We start from the raw sequence: 21,421 nt of genomic DNA, 5'->3' as shown, positions 1-21,421 counted from the left end.
CTGATATTTTTATGATCTTTCATAATATTGCCATTATTGTTGCAAGAATCTTATTCCAAAATATGGGAAACTTTCTTCCACTTCTACACCTCAAAAAATACTCTTACCATTTGTCTGTTTTCCTTTTTAAAAACATTATGTGGTCTGTATTCACTTTGTAATTGTTGGAAAAGAGAAAATATAAATTTTCCCTATTGAATTTTCTAATGTACTTAGTAAGGTGAGAGGAATTTTTGCTAAAGGTGGTGATAGAGAATCATGAGATTGACTCAGTGTTCTTATGTGTCATCACAGGCAGATGACTATCCGCAATTAGTTCTCAAATGACTTTAGAGGATGCTATTCTATCAGGGGTCTCTATGAATTAGATTGCCTATTAAATTTGGTAGCATTTTTATTAGTATTCATGTAAAAAAAATACTAAACACTTGAAATAAACCTTTGGGAAAGTGTAGTGCTAATCACAATTGGGGAAAACAAATCTTATTATAAAAGAATGAAAGATATAATGAAACATGAGAGAAGCAAGGTATGTGACCTTAACTTTAATAATTCCAAATGGCAACTATTATTGAAATACTTTCTAAAGAAAAAGACTTTGTTTTATCCTTACCTACATTTGAAATTGAAAACCTTGGTTTTTGTCCCATTATTTTCTTATCTCAGCCTGCTTCTCTTCTGTTACCTTCTAAATGAGATTCCATAGATATTCAAGCAAACATCTGTCAGTTGTGTGTAACTCTCTCAGCTGATTGAAAATTCTCTGCAGTCCAATTCCATTCATCCTATTCTTTTCATTAGTAAAAGAACAATCTTTCCCCTTATATTATATGACATTGTAAAAATTAATATCTGGTTGGTAGAAAATTAGTCTTGGGAGCACTGAATATGAAAAACTCTATCTCTGAATGGAGGCATATCAACCTGTTGTTTTGTAATTTCAAATATAAATTCTACCCTTCCTGAAAGACTACTCCAGTAGAGGGCTTCACCTTGCTTTAGCTTGTTATGGAGAAACAATCATAGGGAGATATTTGAAGATGCACTTTCAATGTGGCATTAAAAATGTAGAGTTTTCCCCCTGGCATGACTATACAAGTGTTTGCATATCTACCTATTTGGTTGTTCTAGAGTTGAGCTAAATTTATGGCTCTGCCTTTCTCTAGCTACACAAACACATCTTAATTCATTTATTGATGTATTTTTGCTTCTTCCCTAGAATTTTTTCCATGTTAGTTACTCCAAACCATCCATATACTCCTCAGGAACCCAATCTATTTCCTTCAATCTTGAAACTGTTATGTCCTTTTCTGATTTGTGTAAATAATACATACTTATCATAAAAAATAAAAATAGCAAAACATAAATGAATAAAGGAGAAAATTTAAATCAGTATCCCTAATTTGATCACCCAGGAATTCTCTTTATGCTACTATTAATATTTTGGCATATTTCCTTTCAGTCTCTTTTTCTAGGATACACAATATATACTATTACACTCATATATATTGTATATAGTTTTTTTATCTTGTTCATTCCACCTAAAATATTTTAAGAACTTTTTCATGTTAAGTAATAGTCTCCCTAACATTATTTTTTCATAGTTGCATAGTATTGTGTGAATGTACTATGATTTGGTTATCTAGAAATACAGTAACACTGTAATTATCATCCTTATACATATGTTTTCATGGGCAAGTCTGATTAGTATTTTTTTAAGATACATTTCTAGATTTAAAAAATACGAAATTTTTAAGGCTCTTACTGAGTACTGGCAACTTTCTGTCTAGCTGTCTCTAAGAGTACCTGCTTAACTCTGCCCTCACCAACACTGGATGTTATAATTTTAAAAAATCTTTGTCATTTGCTCTGGGAGCTTACTCTATTAACTTGCATTTTTTGAACTGAATTAAATTTTTTATATGTTTTGGGCTCATTTTATTTCTTTCTATGTAAATTGCATGTTCTGCACTTCTGTCTATACTCATTACTTTTCTTACTGACATAAGAAATCTACGGCTGGGCGCAGTAGCTCATGCATGCAATCCCAGTGCCTAGGGGGGCCAAGGCTGGTGGATCACAAGGTTAGGAGTTCGAGACCAGCCTGGTCAATATGGTAAAACTCCATGTCTACTAAAAATGCAAAAATTAGCCAGGCGTGGTGGCGCATGCCTGTAGTCCTAGCTACCCAGGAATCTGAGGCAAGAGAATCACTTGAACCCAAGAGGCAGAGGTTTCAGTGAGCCGAGATCCCACCACTGCACTCCAGCCTAGGCGACAGAGCAAGACTCCATCTCAAAAACAAACAAAGAAATCTTCACATGTTAAAGATCTTGACGTTCTATAAAAATAATGAATAAAATCTGAACTGTTTAAAAATGGTCAAAGTCAGAAATAACCAACTGTTCTAGTTTGCCTGGGACTGAGTGGGGTTCCCAGGACATAGAACTTTCAGTGCCAAAAGCAGGAAATTTGGGAAAATAGTGATGGGTTTGTCACTCCACCTCAGAAACTTTTCCAGATTAAAAGAGACTAAATGCACCTAAATACAAAATGTGATCCTGAAGTAGGAAAAAAAGGGGAGTTTCCTATGACATACAGAAATAATTTATGAAATTTGAATAGCTCCATCCATTAAATAATAGTGCTGTATAAATATTAATTTCTTTATTTTGATCATTGAACTGTGGTTGTGGAAAAGAATATCCTTATTTTGGGGGAAAACACGCAGATGGTAGGGGTTAGTTGGCATAATGCCTGCAGTTTATTCTCAAACATTTCGGAGAGAAAGAGGGAGGACATAATAATGTCAACATGGTAAAACCTTAACATTGCTGAATATATGGGAAAGGGCATACAGAAATTCTTTGCACCATTTTTTCTATAAATTTGAAATTATTTCAACATAAAAGTTTATTAAAGGTGTTAATTATTTGCCATGCTCTACAAATAAATTAGGTTCTCTTTCAAAGTTGGCAGCATTTTTATGTTACCCTAGTTTGTCATTTGTCTCTTCATTGGTTTTTATTGTGTGAGATTTTTGTTTCTTTATTTTATGACTCGGAAACTTTAAATTGCACTGCATTAAGCTTTGTCTTTCTGAGAGACTGCACATCTTCCAGAGCAGGCATGAATCTGCCTGATGATTCTTAACCCCAGTTCTTAGCAAAGTGTCTGTAACCTACTGCTGTCCCACAAATATTTGATATATTAGTAAATATAAATAATCTTTTTGGTTTTACCTTATGCTTTTATTCTTAAAAGAGACTTCCTCACCTCTAAAGAACATTTTTACATATATTTATTTCTAAATCTTTACAGAATTTAATTTTTATAGTGCATTAATGTATATGGAGTTTTCCTTGGTATACAGCATGAGGTAGTGATAAATTTTTCCTTCCTTTAGATGAATTGTTTCAGCACTATTTATAAAGCAGGTCTTCCTTTCTATATAGTTTTGAAATGCCACCTTCGTTATATACTGAATCTTACATCATTATAAAAATCTATGGCAGAATGTTGTGTCAAAATTTTTTTTCTTTCGAGAAGAAGGGGAATGAAGAGAGAGAGAGAGAGAGAGAGAGAGAGAAAGTCAGAAATTACTGAGAGCATGGACTTAATCCAGAGCCAGTTTGAACTGGTTTAAATATTGATGACCAGGCCAGGTGTGGTAGCTCATGATTTGCTTTTAATCTCAGCACTTTGGGAGGCTGAGGCGGGTGGATTACTTGAGGCAGGGAGTTCAAGACCAGCCAGGCCAACATGGCAAAACCTCATCTCTACCAAAAAAATACAAGAAAAAAAAAAAAAAAAAGCCAGGCATGGTGGTGCATGCCTGTAGTCCCAGCTACTCAGAAAGCTGAGGTGGTGGGAGAATCACCTGAACCCAGGAGGCAGAGGTTGTAGTGAGCCAAGATCCTGCCACTGCACTCTAGCCTGAGCGTCAGAGTAAGACTCCGTCTCAAAAAAAAGAGAAACCTCAGTTTTGTAATCTCAGGCTGTTTAACCTTTTTCTGCCTTTATTTCCTTCTCTTTATAAGGAAGATAATAAAAAATATCTAATAGAAATTTAAAGAATAAACTAAGTTTATATATAATAAACACTTAGAATAAATACTGATGCACAGTAAACATTATGAAGTATTTGCTAGATTGTTTTTTGAGCTCCTATACTATTATTTAATAATGTTATATGCTTCTGGTTCTATCTCCTTTGGTTCTGTACTGTTTCCTTTCACTTTCTGGAGCCTAAGTTCATATCCTGCACTCTCCATTCTCTGTTTTGATAGTCTCTTATTTAAAAATAGACTCTACGGTCAAGGCTTCAAATACCATTTTGTGCAGATGATGAATAAATCTAAAACTCTAGTTCTAGCCTTTCTCCTGAATTCTCTCTTTTACTCTATTGAATCATTCCAAAAGAATGCCTTACCATGGTCTTAAACATAATGTCTCAATGTTAATTAGTTGTCTTACCCTTTGACATTGGCCAATATCATAATTTCTTTTTCATTCAGGCTTTCAATTTCAGCTATGCCTTCAATTTCATCTATGCCTTCTCCCTTCCCAACCTAACCAATTATCAGATATTGATTTATTTTAATAACGATTCTCTTATTTAGCTTTTCTACCATTCCTACTATAGTCCAAAATATTAACCTATCTCAACATCTACACCTAACTTATCCTCCTTTCAATCCTGGCATCTGATGCTGACTCATCTTAAAGTAGGAGTGTGGATCAATCATTTATCAGTTTGAAAGTGTAATAGTTTTCTATTGCCTATAGGAGTAAATCCTATGCAGCAGAATTTAAACTCCATAAAGGGAAGGATTTTCATGTATTTTGTCCACTGCTGTAACTCAGTGCCTAGAAGAATTCTAGGCACGTAGTAGTTAACTTGATAAATAAACCCTTATCCTGACATTCAGGGACTTTCATAGTTTGCCTTCAACCTCTCTTACAATCCACAAACCTCTAATTCAGACTGATGAATTTGTTCCTTTTCTCTGAATATAATGTAGATATACTCTTCTTGGTCCATTTGCTATTAGTCATCTACTCTCCACTTCCAATCAGACTACCTTTCTCCTATCTTTGTAAGTCCTTTTTGCTTTTCATGGACCAGTTAAGTCCCAAGGTATCTGCTTAATCTGTCTTGACCAATTGATCTATGCTAATCTCCATCATCCTATAATGTCTATAGCAGTTAAAACTTACATTGTTTATCTTTTACTGGACAAATGCCCCTTCTCCCCAAATAAATACACTCTGTCTGAGGCTATGTGTGCCCTTTGGCATCTTCTGCATGATAAGCGTTCCACTAACTCTCGCTAGCAACTCTCATCTTCTATACTCACATAACCTGAAATACACTTTAATAACTTCATTTCGTATAACATTCTATTCTTCAGACTCAATATTGCAAACTGAATAAAAGACTTGATTCCTTGAGTGTCTGATGGAAAAATGTAGGCAGAGATTGAGTTACTTAAGATCTGCCCAATTTTCATCTATTGTTCTTTCCATTAAGCCAAATTAGCTGTCCTTCTTTATCTGACTAGTAATAAAAAGCAGAAAAATCAGAATTTAAGGCCATTTAAGAATGTTTGCCTTTCTTCCGTTTTGGATTTCTAGGAATATTTCAGAAAGCTGTGGTTGTTACAAAAACTGGGGGAAGATTTTACAATGGCAAGTACTGTGAGGTGAACGCCTAAACTAAGGGATCAAAGTTAACATCACTAGTAGGTGACAAGGGCACATCATCCCTTCATTGTTATTTATGACCAAAATAGATAAACTGCACCCAATCATGAGACTATATCACACAAATCCAGAATGAGGAACCTGCCACAAAATGACTGCTTAGTGCACTTCCAAAGTGTTGAGGTCATGAAAGACAAAGGAAGACAGGACTGCCACAGATGGGAGGAGGCTAAGACCTAACAATTCAGTTAATCACTGTGGTAGTTAATTAAACACAGTGTAGGATTCTGAGCAAAATTCTGGACCAGACAAGGGACATTAATAGAAAAACTGGCAATATTTAATAAGATTTACAGATTGGTTTTTAGTATTATATTAGTGTTGATTATCCAGGTTTTAAAATTTTTTGTTGATGCAGAGTCTTACTCTGTTGCCCAGGCTGGAGTGCAGTGTCATGATCTCATCTCACTGCAACATCTTCCTCCCAGGTTCAAGTGATTATCCTGCTTCAGCCCCCGGAGTAGCTGGGATCACAGGTATGCACCATCAAGCCCGGCTAATTTTTGTATTTTTAGTAGAGATGGGTTTTCACCATGTTGGCCAGGCTGATCTCGAACTCCTGGCCTCAAGGAATCTGCCCACCTCGGCCTGCCGTGCTGGGATTACAGGCATGAGCCACTGCACCCGGCCCAATTGTCCAGTTTTGATAACTGTAATTTGGTTATGTAAGTTATTAACATTAGGGGAAGCCAAGGGAAGTGTATATAGGAACTCTACTATTGTGTAACTTTTCTATAAATCTAAAATTATTTCAAAGTAAACAGTTAAAAAATTGAGGGGGCGGGGAATTCTATATTCTTGCATTTAAAAAATTGTCAAACTTGAGAGTCACATCAATTGTTTTCATTTGCCAATATGATCACTTTAACCTTTATAATATGCATGTAATGTGGGATCCCTTTCAGCATGTGGAGGAGTCATTAGCTGTGGAAGGCACACAGGATAGACAAGAAAAATTTGGAGAAACGATACTCAGTGACATACAGCATTAATTCAACAGACATGCCAGGTAAGTGCTAAGAACACAACTATAAACAATGTAATCGACTTCTGGCCTCTCAAAGATTTCAGTCTTATTAATAAGGAAGATAAAATCAGAAAGTCTGCTTTATGGGGTTTTTTGTTTTTGCGAAAATCAGAAGATGGACTTCTTAGTATAAGTCAGTGAGGGCATAGAGACTTGTGTCAAAAGAAGAAATTTGTTAGAAAAATTGGAGAAGGCATTCAAGTTGGTAAGGTGGTGGTGTGTTTGTGTTTGTGTGTGTGTAAGAGAGATTGAGTGTGGTGTGTATGGTGTGCTGTTGATGTGAACCATTAATAACACACTTTTAGGCAAGAAAAGGCTGAAAGGTGATTTACAGGACAAATGTAAGTCGAAGGTGTAAGGGGGACAGACTGAAAGGAAAGAGTGAAGGGAGGAAAGGTAGAAATGAACACAGTTAAAGTAATTTAATAATACCACTGAGGCCACTGGCCTAACTGCAAAGAAGGCAAGACGGTCACAGGGGAATGAGAGCCTCCTCTAAGTGTGATTTCAGAAGTTGAGGGTGAAGAGGGTAGAGGAAAAGATTGGGGATAGGAGATACACAAGAGGAAAACATCAGATTGGGGACTGCTGCAGTGGGGAATGGAACATGAACGCCGTGTGGAAGGAAGGGTAGTAGCCGCCTACAAGTGGTAAAGGAGAGCATCCGGGTGGTACCCAGGCGGCCAGGAGCGCGCTGGGGTGCAGCCGGCCCAACCCGACCCAGAAGGGCTGGCGAATGGGGGCGCCTGGGTCAGGCGCTGGGTCGGGAAGGTTGCGGGGCAGAGGGGGAGGTGTGTGCTGTGTTTGGTGATGTCATTGCAAGTCAGTGAGCAGTGAAATTTAACACCGCCGGATTTGCTTGGCTTCTCTTCTTCCAGGCAAAGCAGCCGGCGGCAGTCCATGCTGAGCGCCTGCAGTTGCCACCGGCACCCTCGCACCAACTTGATTTCCGAAGTGGGTGTGTGTGCTTGTTTGACAAATGTTCGGGCGCGGGCTGTTTCCAAGGACCTCCTCCCCCACTTCATCTCCTTCCCTACCCCCACCCCTTTCTCCTCCCAGGCCCAAAGCAGAGGACTCCACTGGAGTCACAGAGTCGCCTTTGAACCGCAAGTGAACTCGAGTGCTGCACTCGCAGCCCGGCTCCCGCTGCTGCTGGCGCCCCGTGGCCTCCCAGTGAGGTTTACCTCCTCGCCATCCCTCCCCGGGGAGCGCAACCCTGGGCTCGTTCCTTACCGAGCCAGGCAGGGAGCTAGGAAGCCTGTCCTCCCCGTCGGGTGCTATTTCCTACCTCTCCCGACTTCAACCCCCACTCTTTTTTTCTTGTTGCGGGTTTGGAGCAACATTTTCATGTGATTTTTTCCCCCTTTTTCATGGACAGTACCTGCACCCTAAGCAGTTCAGAGTTGGCTTCTGTTTTCCGTTAGCGCTTTGCTGCACGGACAAATGCATACAAATGCATTTAGGAGCCCACAGGACAAGGCATGGAAAAGTCTCCCCCACGGCAAAAACGTAAGTAGCCCACCTGCCTGGGTAGGGTAGGGGTTAGACCAACCCCTCTCTCCACCCCCTGGTTCTACTAAGTCTGATGGAGATCTGCGGTCCGGCTCCTTGGCACTTTTTGGTGTTAGGAGCGGGCGAGTATCCGCGGTATCTTCCCCTTGTCTTTTCAATTTGTAAAACACCGAGCTTGAAAGGATGCCTCATGCCAGCGGGTCTCACACAGTTTATGCTAAAGCCATCTTGTGGCTCGAGAGGACAAGCTCGCTGGCACGAGTCCCAAAGCCCAGGGCCTCCGCTCCCGAAGCTCCAGAGCTGGGCTCCGATGATCTCCTCCTGCTCCAGCTCCTGCTGCCCTCTTGCGCCCTCCTCCCCTTCTCCTTCTGCAGTGCCTGGGAAAGTCCTGCTTCCCGGTGATACTTCTCAGGGCGTCCAGCCTGGTGATTGCTGTGATGCTAGAGGTCCCCCAGGGTAGGTGTGCACAGACTGGACCACTGGACACAGGAATGAAGCAGGGTCTCCCATTGGGGGAAGGGGCGTCTGGGCGCTGCTTTACTAATCCCCTCTTGTTAAAAGACCAACATTGCCCATCCAAGCCGAGACTGCGCCCAGATTACTGCTCTGTCACTAGGGAAGTGGCACTCGAGGCAGGGACTGGGGAGGGGAGCAGGACACGGGGGCGGGCCTGCCCCTCCTTGGGAGGTTTAGGGCAGGTTCTGACAGGCACCCCACCTCCCCTTTGGGTGCTGTACCTGCTCCCACGTCTGTACTGGGAAAAGGGCGTGGACCAGGGGTTGCGTGGCTTTGGCTGGACGCCCTGGTCTCCCTGGAAGAGGTCAGTGGGTTACACAAGTTTGCTTCTGGCCCCTGGGTGAGAAGGGTGAACGCGGCTGTGGAAGTCTGCAGAGAGGCTGCCTCTCAGGAGGGTAGGTAGGAGGAGGGTAGGGAACAAAATTGACCGTGTCAGCTGAGGGCAGGCGGAGGAGGGGTGCAGAGAAAGGGAGCCTTGTGGCCGTGTTTGTGTGAACATGTGCTTCCCAGCCGCGTGCAAGCCAGCCTGGCTGGGGCTTGCGTGCGCGCTCTCCTCTGACCCCTGGAAACCTTGCTGCTAGGCTTCCAAGCTCCCCAGATGCACCTCCACGCATACCCGCATCCCCATGAAACAGTGAAGAGGAAACCTCCCAATCTCCGCAGCCCTGCGCGGTGCTGGACGCTGGGGAGTCCCAAGAGCTAGTAGAGGTCAAGCTCTGCGGGTTGCCTTCTCAGAGCGGCTTAGGCAGGTCGCATGGGGTTCCCAGGCAGGAGGTTTCCCGCTGCCACCGTTCTCAATAAACATCCCTCTGTGTGGACCAACCTGGAGAGCAAGTCCGGGCTTGGAGCCGATCCTGCGGAACTGTCAGATCTTCCCGCTGACCTGTCAGATCTTCCTGCTGACCAGGGCGGGTGCAGAGGGGCTCTAGCCCCGCTGCCCTGGAGACTCCGGGAGAGGTGGAGTGGCGCCCTCCACCTCCTGCCCAGCCAGCCTTTGCGTGCTGCCCTCGCTGCCATTCTGCCCCGAGGGCTTTCCCTCTGCCACAGCGCGAGGCCCACGCTGGTGACTAACACTCCCCTTGGTAGTTGTGACCAACCTCGTGGGTTAAAGCAGATCTGCTCCTGGGCTCTGTCTTGTCTGGCTTACACTTCCCTTCCAGATGCTCCCAGAAAAGGCCCTGCATAAATTCTTCGGCAGTTTGGGGTTTGTAAATTGGGTCCAGATGATTGGGGGGAGGGAGGTAGAGAAACCAAATAGAATGAATTACACCGGAGGAACTTCTGAAGAAAATTTATACAACGGAGAATGGGAAGAGAACCCTTGTACAGAGACGTGGGGATGAGTAGCAGGTTCTGGATGAAGGTGTTTGTCTCCCATGACCAGTAGAGACCTTGCAGCCCTTGGTTATCTCATAATATCTAATGCGTTCTATTACAGGAGCCATTGGGGATGGGCTGCAGAGAACTAAGGGCAATTCATAATTACATCAGATTACAGAACTCACAGCTCCAACCACATACATGTAAGCTTGGGAAAGATAGTTAATGATTGGGCTGAGAAAATTCTTTCTAGAATATCCAGTTTTCATAAATAATTCGAAATTTCTCAGTTTGAAAAATAACCACCAACGCTTCAGAGTTTGAGGCTGGAGGTGGGGGTGGGGGGTGGATTTGAAAGAAGCAGCTGATTATGATGTAAGGCCACTTACAATCCCTGATGAAATCCCTGAGTTTTATTTTCCTTTTGTGGTGATGTTGTGTAAGACAGGGAGCGCCTCTTAAAATCACAATTCTGATTAGTCACCCCAAAACATTTCCAGTTTAAAACTGGATCTTTAAAGACACTTTCTTTCATGGGGTCTTTTATATAGGTTGCCTAATGTGAATTTGTAGAATTAATAAAAGGAAATGAAATCCCAAAGTCAGCTTTAGATACCTTGATTTGACACAGTTATCAGAAGGTCTTCCAGGCAGGCTGTTGTGATAATTAAAGACTTTCATAACCAAAAAGGATTTTTTGAATCAATTTCCTAGATGGCATGAAATTCTATTTTTTAAAGTTGCTTAGTTATCTTTGTGTTCAAATGTTTAAAATAAACTGATGTCTCAGGGAGAGGAAATGTAATTTATGGAAAGTACTTTTGAGTGTCATTCAGACATTCTGCTTGGTAATTTGTGAAACTCAAAATAAAAGTAAATTTTATTACGGGAATTAGAATAGCTGTGCTAATTTCCTCAACATGCCTTGCAACTATGACTTATTTTAGAATTTGCAACTCTAAGTGAGAAGTAAAGACAATTTTATTTTCGTTCTCATAAAAAGCTAACATTATTCTGTCATTTGCTTATTCATCATTCACTAATGTTTTTATTCAGCACTTGTTTACTGAGCTCCAACTATGTGCCCAGTGTGGTTCTAGGCAGTAGGGATACAATGATTGAGTATAACAGATCTACAATTGCTACCATCCCCATGTGCCCAGTCTAACAGAGGAAATAGTAAATGAAACAACCAAATATAACAAAATGAGATAAGGGTATACACATGAGGGGCGCCTAGCAGTCTCGGGTGGGTGGGTGGGTTAGGAAAGGCTAATATTAGAAGGAAAATGTAACCAAAGGAAATGAAATCTAGACTGAGATCATAGTGAAAAGAAGATGAAATTTTCGAGACAGAGGAACAATAAAAGGCTCAGAAGTGAGACAGCACAGTAGTACATTTGAGGGCCTGAAAGAAATGAAGTTGGTTGGAGTACACATCCTAGGGAAGAAGTGACTGGAACTGGAGTTGGAGAGATAAACAGAGACAGATTCTGAAAGGCCTTTAAACCATGTTTAACAAGTAGAGGTTGGGGAGACTTGACTTTTCTTGATTTGGGGATCAATGCACAGGTAGAAGATGCCAGAGAAGTATGTATTTGTTGAAACTCAGGGCCACCTGATAGTTTCATTGACTGAAAATTCTCTGATTCGTTAATTTATTTGAAAATCTCTATCTAACATTAGTATGTACCAGGAGCTTTACTAGGCTAGGCAATAGTTTAACATTCTCTGTGGTATTACTAGGCCAGACTAGTTTAAGATGTATTTTTCTTCCCTCCTACTAATTGGACTCTAGACACTTCGATTATATGAAGTTCTTAAGCATTTATCTCCCTTGTACTGCATGTATTGCTTGAATACTTGGAATTTAACCAAAAAGTCTACAGATTGAGTACTGCTTATCTGAAATGCTTGAGACCAGAAGTGTTTTGAATTCTTAATTTTTTCAGATTTTGGAGTATTTGCGTATATATGATGAGATATATTAGCGATGGGACCCAAGTCAAAACACATATGTTTCATATGTACCTTGTGAACATAGATGGAAGTTAATTTTATATAATATTTTTAGTAATTTTGTGCATGAAATGAGGTTTTAACTGTGACCCATAAGGTCAGGTGTAAAATGATTCTAGTATGGCATCATTTAGGCACTCAAAAATTTTCGGATTTTGGAGCATTTAGGACTTTGGATTTTCAGATTGGAGTGCTCAACCTGTAGTATGCTTCACATTGGTTTAGCTATATAAGTACCAACTGAGTTGAATTAATAGTCTGAAAAATTCATTGTGAGTAAATTAGTGACAGTACTACTTTGCTCCCTGAATCATCCAACTTTACGTACACTGTTTTGATGAAAATTCTTTTTTTCAGTTATTTTGAGAACAAAGAATAGAAATTTTACTATTTCTGGACCTTAGTAGCTAGTGAAGAGCAAAATCTGTAAAGCTGTCATGACTTAGAGAAGTTTTTGGCATGTAAATGTAGTGTGGTGGAGATTGTTGAAATTATTGATGTATATCATGTGTGTGTGTTTGTCAGATTAGTTCACCATTGTCAGTTGGTTTAAAAGAAGGCCACCAACTCATAAAAATGTTGCCTATTCACAAGATTTCACAAGTGCTTCTTACTAGTATAAATGGAATCTATGTAGGAATGAGCATCAGTAGCCTGAAGACATATGTTATAATACCTAAGAGTCTCATGGGTACCCTAAACAAAAAGATTTATCAGATTCCCCTAAAATAACTTGGATCCTTTGGATAAAGAGGAAGTTGAATAGCTCTAAGAATCATCTAGGAACAATGCCTGGGATGGATATTATTCATTGACATGTTCTGAGTATGGTCTTTGGATATCTATCCATCTTCTGCCTTATCCTCTTTAGGCCTTTCCCCTCACATATGTGGTTCTGTTTGGACTATGACTGATGTCAAACTGAAAATGTGACTAGCAGCCAGACTCATGCAGGGTGTTTCTTATTTTGTTAGATACCAATATCATGGGTTATATTTTTTGAGCCTTTATTGTTTGTTACCATATTGTTGACTTCTTTTGAACATGGTCTGATTTTGTTAAATGTCTAAGTATATGTACTTCTATAACTTCGTATTAATGACACATGGTCCACATATACAAACCAGTGAATGAAAACAAACATGCGTCGAATATTTGAAAAATGTTCGTTTAATATACCGACAAGACTATTTGTGGGAGTAAACTAAATATATGAATGAATTAATAACTCAGTAGATTATTTTAGGTTACTTAAATAGTATTTAACCAAAACTATAGGAAGACCTTTATAGTTTTGTGGTTAAAAAACAAGCCCTTTATATATTTTGTGTGTGTGTGTGTGTGTGTGTGTGTGTGTGTGTGTACAAATTTGCAAATTACTTAGCAAAATGTTATATATATTTGTATATAACATTTATGTATGTTATATATATACACACATACATATATATATATTAAACATTTTGCTAAGTGGTTTTATAATTTGCTCTTTGTCTTTTAATGCCAATATACTAATGGGATTCCATCATACATACAAATTACAGGATTTTATATTTGGAATGTAAAACACAAAAACACAAAATTAGTATTATGTCATCACAAAATAGATGAGTCAGCTAAGACCCAGAAGAGGACTCTACCATCTACTGCTAATGTGGAAACTTGATAAGTTTTATTTGTTTAGGAAACGTATAGTAAATATAATATCATAAGGGGGAAAATCCAAAGAAACAAACAAACCTAGTCCAACAGACATTTCCCAAGAATCTTGGATTCATTAAATAGTTTATACAATGGCAGAATTTGGTTCTTTATCAAACTGACTATGCCCATGAAACTTGATCCTTTCTCTGCGAGCCCACTTCAGAGACAATAAAGTTAAAATGAAAATTAAGGAAAAAAAGATGAAGGCTTCCATATATGCTACTGTAGCAGATTTTTTAAAATTCTATTTCCCTGCTCTCTCTTTGGCCATCTAACTAAAAATACCTGTATTTTATTTTACTTTTTCCAGCTGTTAAAAGAATCAAGTCCATAAGGAAAAAGTGAATTCCTCAGTCATTGGGAGATAATACTTTTGATTATTTCCTTTTTAAAAGTATTTACTGTCAATTTCATGTAACACATGGGTACACTAGAGATAAAGATGAAGATCTGCTGCTTGCTCAGACATTTACTTTCATAAAAGGCCTTATGGAGGTATAATAAAGTCACAATTAATGTATCAAAAGTACAGAGATGGGGAAAATTTCATTCCCCTTTAGAAATGATGGGAAACTTCATGAAGCAAGTATTGATTTAATTAGGCTTTGTTTATACTTAAGAATGACAGGTGGAGACTGGGAGGGCATTTCAGACGTGTACAGGTCTTTCCAGGGAATGCAGAATAACTTGGTATGGCTGGAACTTTGGAGATATTGGGGTAGTGGGGTCCATATTACTAAAAAAGGAAATTGAAGCTGAATAATAGGGGCCTTGAATGCCTTGTAAGAAACTCTTCCTGTTCTTTTTCAGTTGGCTATTAGTTTGGGTTGCAACTAGACAAAAAGAAAGAGAATATATTTCAGTCATTGATCTGTACCACTCCATTAGTCATCAGTTTTCATACATAGGTACATTTAAGTAAGTTATGGCTCAACTGATTTGTCATAATCCCCTAGGATCACCTTTCTAAAGGATGATGTTTGATGTGTTCAGGTTTTCCTGCCTCATACCAGGAATGGACTTGTTAACATGTTTATTTCCATTTTTCTCCACTGAGGTCATTGGGGAAGTTTATGAGTCTGCTGAATTGCTAAATGAATAGTGCTGGCTGTTGTACTCATCATTAGTTATTTTTAAAAGAAAACTACCTGTTGGGCTGTTTCTATGCATCTGAGTGAGGCTGATTACCTTGGGCAGGTGAGACATGCTTCCACTTACATTGAACTTTCTACTTAAGACAGCATAATTCAGATGTACTATCCTTCAATCACTGTAATCCTAAGTAAGCAGTTTTCTAGTCTCACTGATATGTATCCTGACAGTTATATGTTGAAATATAAATTTGAAAGGTAAATAGCCTCCTTAGTCAAACTTTAAGTCACATTAGGATACCTCCTAGAGAGCACAGGCATCATTTTAATCTTGCACAATGGTCTTCAACCTTGTTTACACATAAGAATCACTGGAAAATGTTTTAAAATGTCTGTTCCATGGACATATTAAAGTCAGAATCACTGTGGGGCAGGGAGGGAAAGATCCAATTATTAGCAGTTTTTAAAACTCCCCAGGTAATTCCACTGTGCATCCAAGGACTGAAAAGATCCCAAACAGATGGACTTTATATCATCTCTTGAGGCTCATTTATTTTAGAGTGGTCCTCAGAATGTAGTCCCAGATCAGTAGCATCAGTATCACCCAGGAACTTGTTATAAATGTATATTTTTGAGCCCCAGATCTACTTAGTCAGAAATTCTGGGGATGAGGCCCAACGATTATTAACAAGTCCTTCATGTGATTCTAATCACACTAAAGTTTGAAAACCACTGGCCTAGTGCAGTAGGAAAGGATTTGAAAAGGGCCAAATAATATTTTAGGGTCATGGCATGTTATAAAATTATATACCTGTGATTTTAAGCCAAAGTGAAATCTATTTATATGTATTTTAACAACATTGTAAATATAAACACAGTGAATGTTCTAAATAGTTTTTTCTCAGAGTTTGGTACACATAACAATCTGCATTAGAATCACCCAGTTAAAATGTATGCCTCCTGGATATCCACCCCAAATTTTTGAATCATAATCTGAATTAGCAATTCAGCAAACTCATAAACTTCCCCAGTGACCTAAGTGGAGAAAAATGGAAATAAACATGTTACCAAGTCCATTCCTCGTGTGAGGGGCCCAGAATCTGCATTTTTTTTACAAGTTCCTCAGGTGAGTCTAACATTTGGGAACCATCCATCTAAATGAATAATATAAGAATGTTTTATGGGCCTCATTAAAATATATGGTTTACTTATTTATCCATATCAGTTGAAATTTCTGCAATGATTCAGTTGATTTGTTTGTAGAGTTAGTGACAGTTGTTAAGTATTCTATTAAAGCCTTGTTTCATAAGAGCTGTGCTCTGGACTGAGTACCGCCATAGAATGTTCATTTTCAAAATTATTAACAAAGGATAAGTACCATTTTAATACAAATGAAATTTGTGTTTCATTATAAATAGTCCAATTTTATATTTATTGGCTTAAACTTTGTAAAAAGATCTTACATTAAGAAGCTCCTTATACTAGTTGATAAAGGTAAAAAACATCTTATTAGTAATAAATAGAAAATGTACCAATTACTACTAGTACATCAGGAATTTAATAAAAAGGAATTAATTGTTTATAGGCAGCTCCATAATCACTTTTTGCAGAACTGCATTTTGTAAATATATTATTTGAACAGTCTCTGGGTTAGAATAAAAAACAGAATCAGGGTCTATATTAGCAAAATTAGGTAATGAAGTATTTTCAGCAGGCCTATCTCTTTTCAAAATTATTTCTACAATTTTCATTTTGGAGGTATATACAGCCAATTATGAAGAATATTCAACAAAATCTATTAAAAGTTTGGTTATACTAACAATGTCACAAAACATTTTTGCTTAGATAGCTCATCAATACAAATGAACACTTTAAGTTGTAGTGATTGGGAATTGTGCTCACAGCTACTGTTAATCCAAATGCTCAATGTTGACATCTACAGACCATTGCTATTTTAAAAGCCAAAGAATCATGAACCTAGCACCAGTGATTAAAGTATGACATTCAAATGGCTTTCACATATAACCATTAATTTAAACAAATGAATAACTGTTTCTATCATAATCACTAGAGTTAAAGAACTGTAATTTACATTATTTTTGTGGAAATTTCTATTACTTTGTAGGAAATTGCATATATTGTAATTTAACATAATATATGATGATAATACCACCTATACTAGTTCATATTTGTTGAATGTGTCCCATGTGCCAGGTACTGTTTTCTGTGCTATACATGAACTTTTGACGTTAATCTTCAGAAAATCTTGAGATAATTTTCACAGATAAAGCAACTAAGGCATAGAATGATTCAAAACGTGTGCCCAAGTCACATAGCAGATGGCAAAACTGGAACTCCACTTCAGAGCCTTTGCTCTTAACCACTATGAATATTAAAATATCATGCTATTTCAAATAATAGTTCAATTATTAATCTTACATGGACTTTGTTTTGGATTTTGTATGATTGTAAGTGTCCAGTTTTTCCCAAATGCCTTTTTCTTTTCCTAGGAAAGCATTTCTTCATTTTATCATACTATGTGTGGCTGGCGTTATTCATGCACAAGAACAAGGTAAGAAAATTACCTTTTAATTTATTTGCTTGCTTAAAAATTCTACATTCTACTTCCAGACAGCAAAAGTGCATAACTTTTAACTCATCATAACCTTAATTTCAACATTAAACAATAACAAAAATTCCACCCAGTACCATGAGAATGTAAGGTTAAAGAACTCAATTTTGGGGGGGGGGAAATATGACCTTTAAGAAATTACTCATATCTTCTGTCTGTGAAATTGCTTACATTTTTAAGCAAACTCTATAAAAGAGAAGTTTTGTACAATAAAAAGGCTTTGCTTGTGACTTCATTTTAAGTGGGAGTTCTTGGGGGTGGCAAACTGACTGAATTACCTTTGCACTTCTTGATACAACAAAAGCATATAATAAATGTTCCGTCTAGATTTGCATCATTAAGAAACCAAATGGAATTTGTATACTAGTGGGCTTAGGATTTTATGTAATTCAAATGGGGAGGTTTAGAATATAAACCTAAACCTGTTTTGTTTGTGCCTGCTAGCTAATTACTCTGATATTATGATGATAGAGTTTCAGGAGTCTATGTATACCCTAATTCATTCATTTAAACATAATTAAGTATTTTCTATTTCCTGTGTAATATCCTATTGCCAATGATTGAAAATGTAAATAAGATAATGTCTCTAGCATCAAAGTGAAAAAAATGCCTTTGTCAAAGGTGAAAAAACATACCAAAGTCAAAGAGAAAAATCCGAGAACTGTGCTGGACCTACGGATAGTATTACCAAGGCCTCAGTTTTTTGTTTTTGTTTTCTCGTCTACCTTAAAGGTAGCAAAGCGCTCCTCTGCACAGGGCTGCCAAATCATTAGTTCTGACAGAACCAAGTTTTCAGTTCAGTGATCCGTTTGATGAACCCCTTGTCAGTTTGATCAATTGATCAAATAACAGTAAGAAAAAGACAAGTAAACCAATTATGAATGAAATATGTGCAAGGTAGAAAGAGGGCAAAAAGGAAGAGTGGTACTCTGGTTGACCAAATTGACAAGTAGATACAGATAAATATTCTTTCAAATATCACATAGATGAATTAAAATATTTCTTGGAAGACATTTTCTAAATCTCTAATATGGGAAATGATAATGACTAAATTAAGTAACTTCATGATTCTTGACCAAGACATTTATGTTACTTCATTTCACTTGAAGTAGCCATGAAGAGGAGAAAAACTCTCCCTCAATTTATTGTTATTATCACTGTTACTGTTTCAGAGAACTTACCCTGAACTACTAGTCACTGTGCTAGTAGAATATGCATTTTCTTCACTACTGCCTTTTCACAGGGTTTTGTAATTATGGCCATGATAGAATCGCTGAAAGTAAGATTAAGGAGAATAGGTAACCACCTCCAAGTAACAGCCTAATGAATGGAAGAACCAAGATGTGAACTCATATTTTGCTTGCAAAGTCTACAAATTCTTTAAAATTGAGGCTCCTAAGCCACAGAGAAGATAAGGAGAAAAAGAATAACAATTACTAATTAAGTATGTGTTTTGTAACATGTCCTTTGCTGGTACTTTACAAATATTATTCTAATCATCATAATGAACCTGCAGAGTAGGTATTATAGATTAGGAAACTGAGGCTCAAAGAAGGGGCTCACCTACAGCTTAGACTTGAATCTATCTCTGAAGACAAAACTCTTTCCCTTAAACTTCCTCTAGCTTCACAGTTGTCAGACACTGGCATTATGAGTTTAATAATTCACCAAATGTATTATTATCAAAATATTAGAAACCCAAGCAAAGAAAGATATAGGGAAAATCAAATATTGATGAACAGATTTTTTAAAAAATGTAAAACCAACAAAAGGAGTAAATGAAAGAAACAATATATTTCTTTCACTTTTAAGATTTTATTTTTAGAATATAAAATATATTCTTTTATTTCAGGGCAAGCATCATAATTTTCAATCTTATACACCTAAAATTTTATTGCTGATTCTTAACAAAAAGAAAAATCCTTTAGAAAACCTCTCAGACTTTAGAAAACTGGATATTTTTGAGGACAAAAAAGAAATGGAAATAGTATATTATCAGAAACTTAGAAACACCTTTTTCCTAAAAGAAATTTTCTGATTAAATTGGCATGATGCAATATATAACATCTATGCAAGAAACTAGAAAACCATTATCAGAAAAATTGTGTTTTTATAATGATCGTAGATATCATTTATATTAATACTGCTGAATATGTTTATTTGAGTGAGATATTATCTTAAGTTAGACTTCTCAGAAATAAATATGTACTTATGAGATGTTTCAAAGCTTAAGTATATCAAAGAATTACAAGTACTGTACAAAGTTTAAATGTCAACTTGTATGAGAAAACATATATCAAAAAGCAATATCCTTTCCCCTTACCCACTCCTAATATCCTGTGCCCAAACTCTTTTAGCACCTTCTTTTGGTTTTTACATCTATATTTAATACTATAATGTGTTTAAATATTATGTTGACTTCCTATTATTAATGATGAGGATTTAACATTTCTATACTATTCTCTGTGTCTTCTTTCCCTCCTTCTATTCTCTTAATGTAGTTTTATCACATTTTTGGTTAAATTAATATTCACAGTGTAGCTTATTATGACCATGGGCATTTTTTAAATCAGTGAGCCATGTACATTTATGTTTTTCTTATAACTATTATGAGAATGCCTCATTTTTTTGTTTGCTTTATGTTCTACGTCACTATCACTAAATCTCATATATTTTGAAATATATTTCCCCCAAAACACACTAAATACTCTAGAAATTTGACTTTTTTCTTGGCAATTTCCTTTTGCATGCTAAAATCCTGCTCTGCTATCGATCAGTAGTTCTCTAAGCTTCCAGTAGAGCTGATATCTGTGTTAGATGGAGTTTCTTGGAACTCTTGTTTCATTTTTCATAGTCTGTTTCCTTATTTGGGTGGATCGTATCGTCCAGTTGCATCCTGAGAATATGCACTTGGGTGGTGCATGTTTTAGAACATTCCATTTCTGAGTATGTGTTTATTCTCAGGTAGTTCAGGTGAGTATAAAACTTTAAGTTGTAAATATTTTTCTCTCAGAATTTGAAAGGTTTTCATCATTTGCCTTTATCTGGGTTGCAGACTTGTTAAATCTGATGTTATATTAATTATTGATCCTTTGTATGTGACCTTTTAATTTCACTTTTAATCTTTTAAGATCATCTATTTACCTTCAATGATTTGGAATGTTACAAGAATCTGTTATGGTCCAGGTGTTTTACAATTCATTGTGCTGGGCACTTAGTAGGCCTTTTCAGTGTGGAAGCATCCTTAAATTTCTGGGAATTTTCCTGTGGTTTTCCTTTTTCTTCCTGATATATTTATTTTCTCTTTCTTCAATAACTTTTAAATATCAAATATTTAGTATTGAGCTCTTTATTTTCTTATTTTTAGATCCTATTTTCCATCTTTGTTTTATGTACTACTTTATATGAGATTTTTCATCACTTACTATTTCAAATATTTTAATTTTTTATTTCTGCTGTGTTTACATTTTTAAGTGCTTTTTCACTGAGACTGGTCCTTCTTTTTTTTAAAACATCCTGTTCTCATTTCCTTGATGCAGTGTCGACTCTTGTCTCTCTAAGGATAAGAATGATGATTATTTTCAACTTTTCTTCTGCTCTCTGCATTGTCTTTATTCTAAACTTTTGTCTTGGTCCATCTTTTATGTTGGAGAGGTTCTTTATAAGTATGTGGCATTTCTATTATCATCTAAAAGTAAGACACTGACTGTGTGTGGGGCTCATGCCTATAATCCCAGCACTTTAGGAGGCCAAGGGGGGTGGATTACCTGAGGTAAGGAGTTTGAGACCAGCCTGGCCAACATGGTGAAACCCCATCTCTACTAAAAAATAAAA

At 37.4% G+C, this 21,421-nt stretch overlaps 1 protein-coding gene across 5 annotated transcripts in view; it reads left to right on the top strand.

Moving 5' to 3' along the window:
- Nucleotides 1–7,610: 7,610 nt before the first annotated feature.
- Nucleotides 7,611–21,421, top strand: part of COL24A1 (collagen type XXIV alpha 1 chain) — a 376,867-nt gene continuing 363,056 nt past the window's right edge. For all 5 annotated transcript variants that reach the window (XR_005195651.1, XM_017499851.2, XM_037728289.1 and 2 more), the window contains exons 1-2: nucleotides 7,611–8,302; nucleotides 17,466–17,527. Coding sequence is in view for 4 of the 5 variants with exons in the window: in XM_017499851.2 (XP_017355340.1) it covers nucleotides 8,247–8,302; nucleotides 17,466–17,527 (118 nt within the window). In the remaining variant the exon portion in view is untranslated. The remainder of the gene's footprint in view (nucleotides 8,303–17,465; nucleotides 17,528–21,421) is intronic.

Source organism: Cebus imitator, unplaced genomic scaffold (genome assembly GCF_001604975.1).
Source record: "Cebus imitator isolate Cc_AM_T3 unplaced genomic scaffold, Cebus_imitator-1.0 Scaffold261, whole genome shotgun sequence".
Classification (NCBI taxonomy): Eukaryota; Metazoa; Chordata; class Mammalia; order Primates; family Cebidae; genus Cebus; species Cebus imitator.
This window is presented reverse-complemented; position numbering and strand designations above follow the sequence as displayed.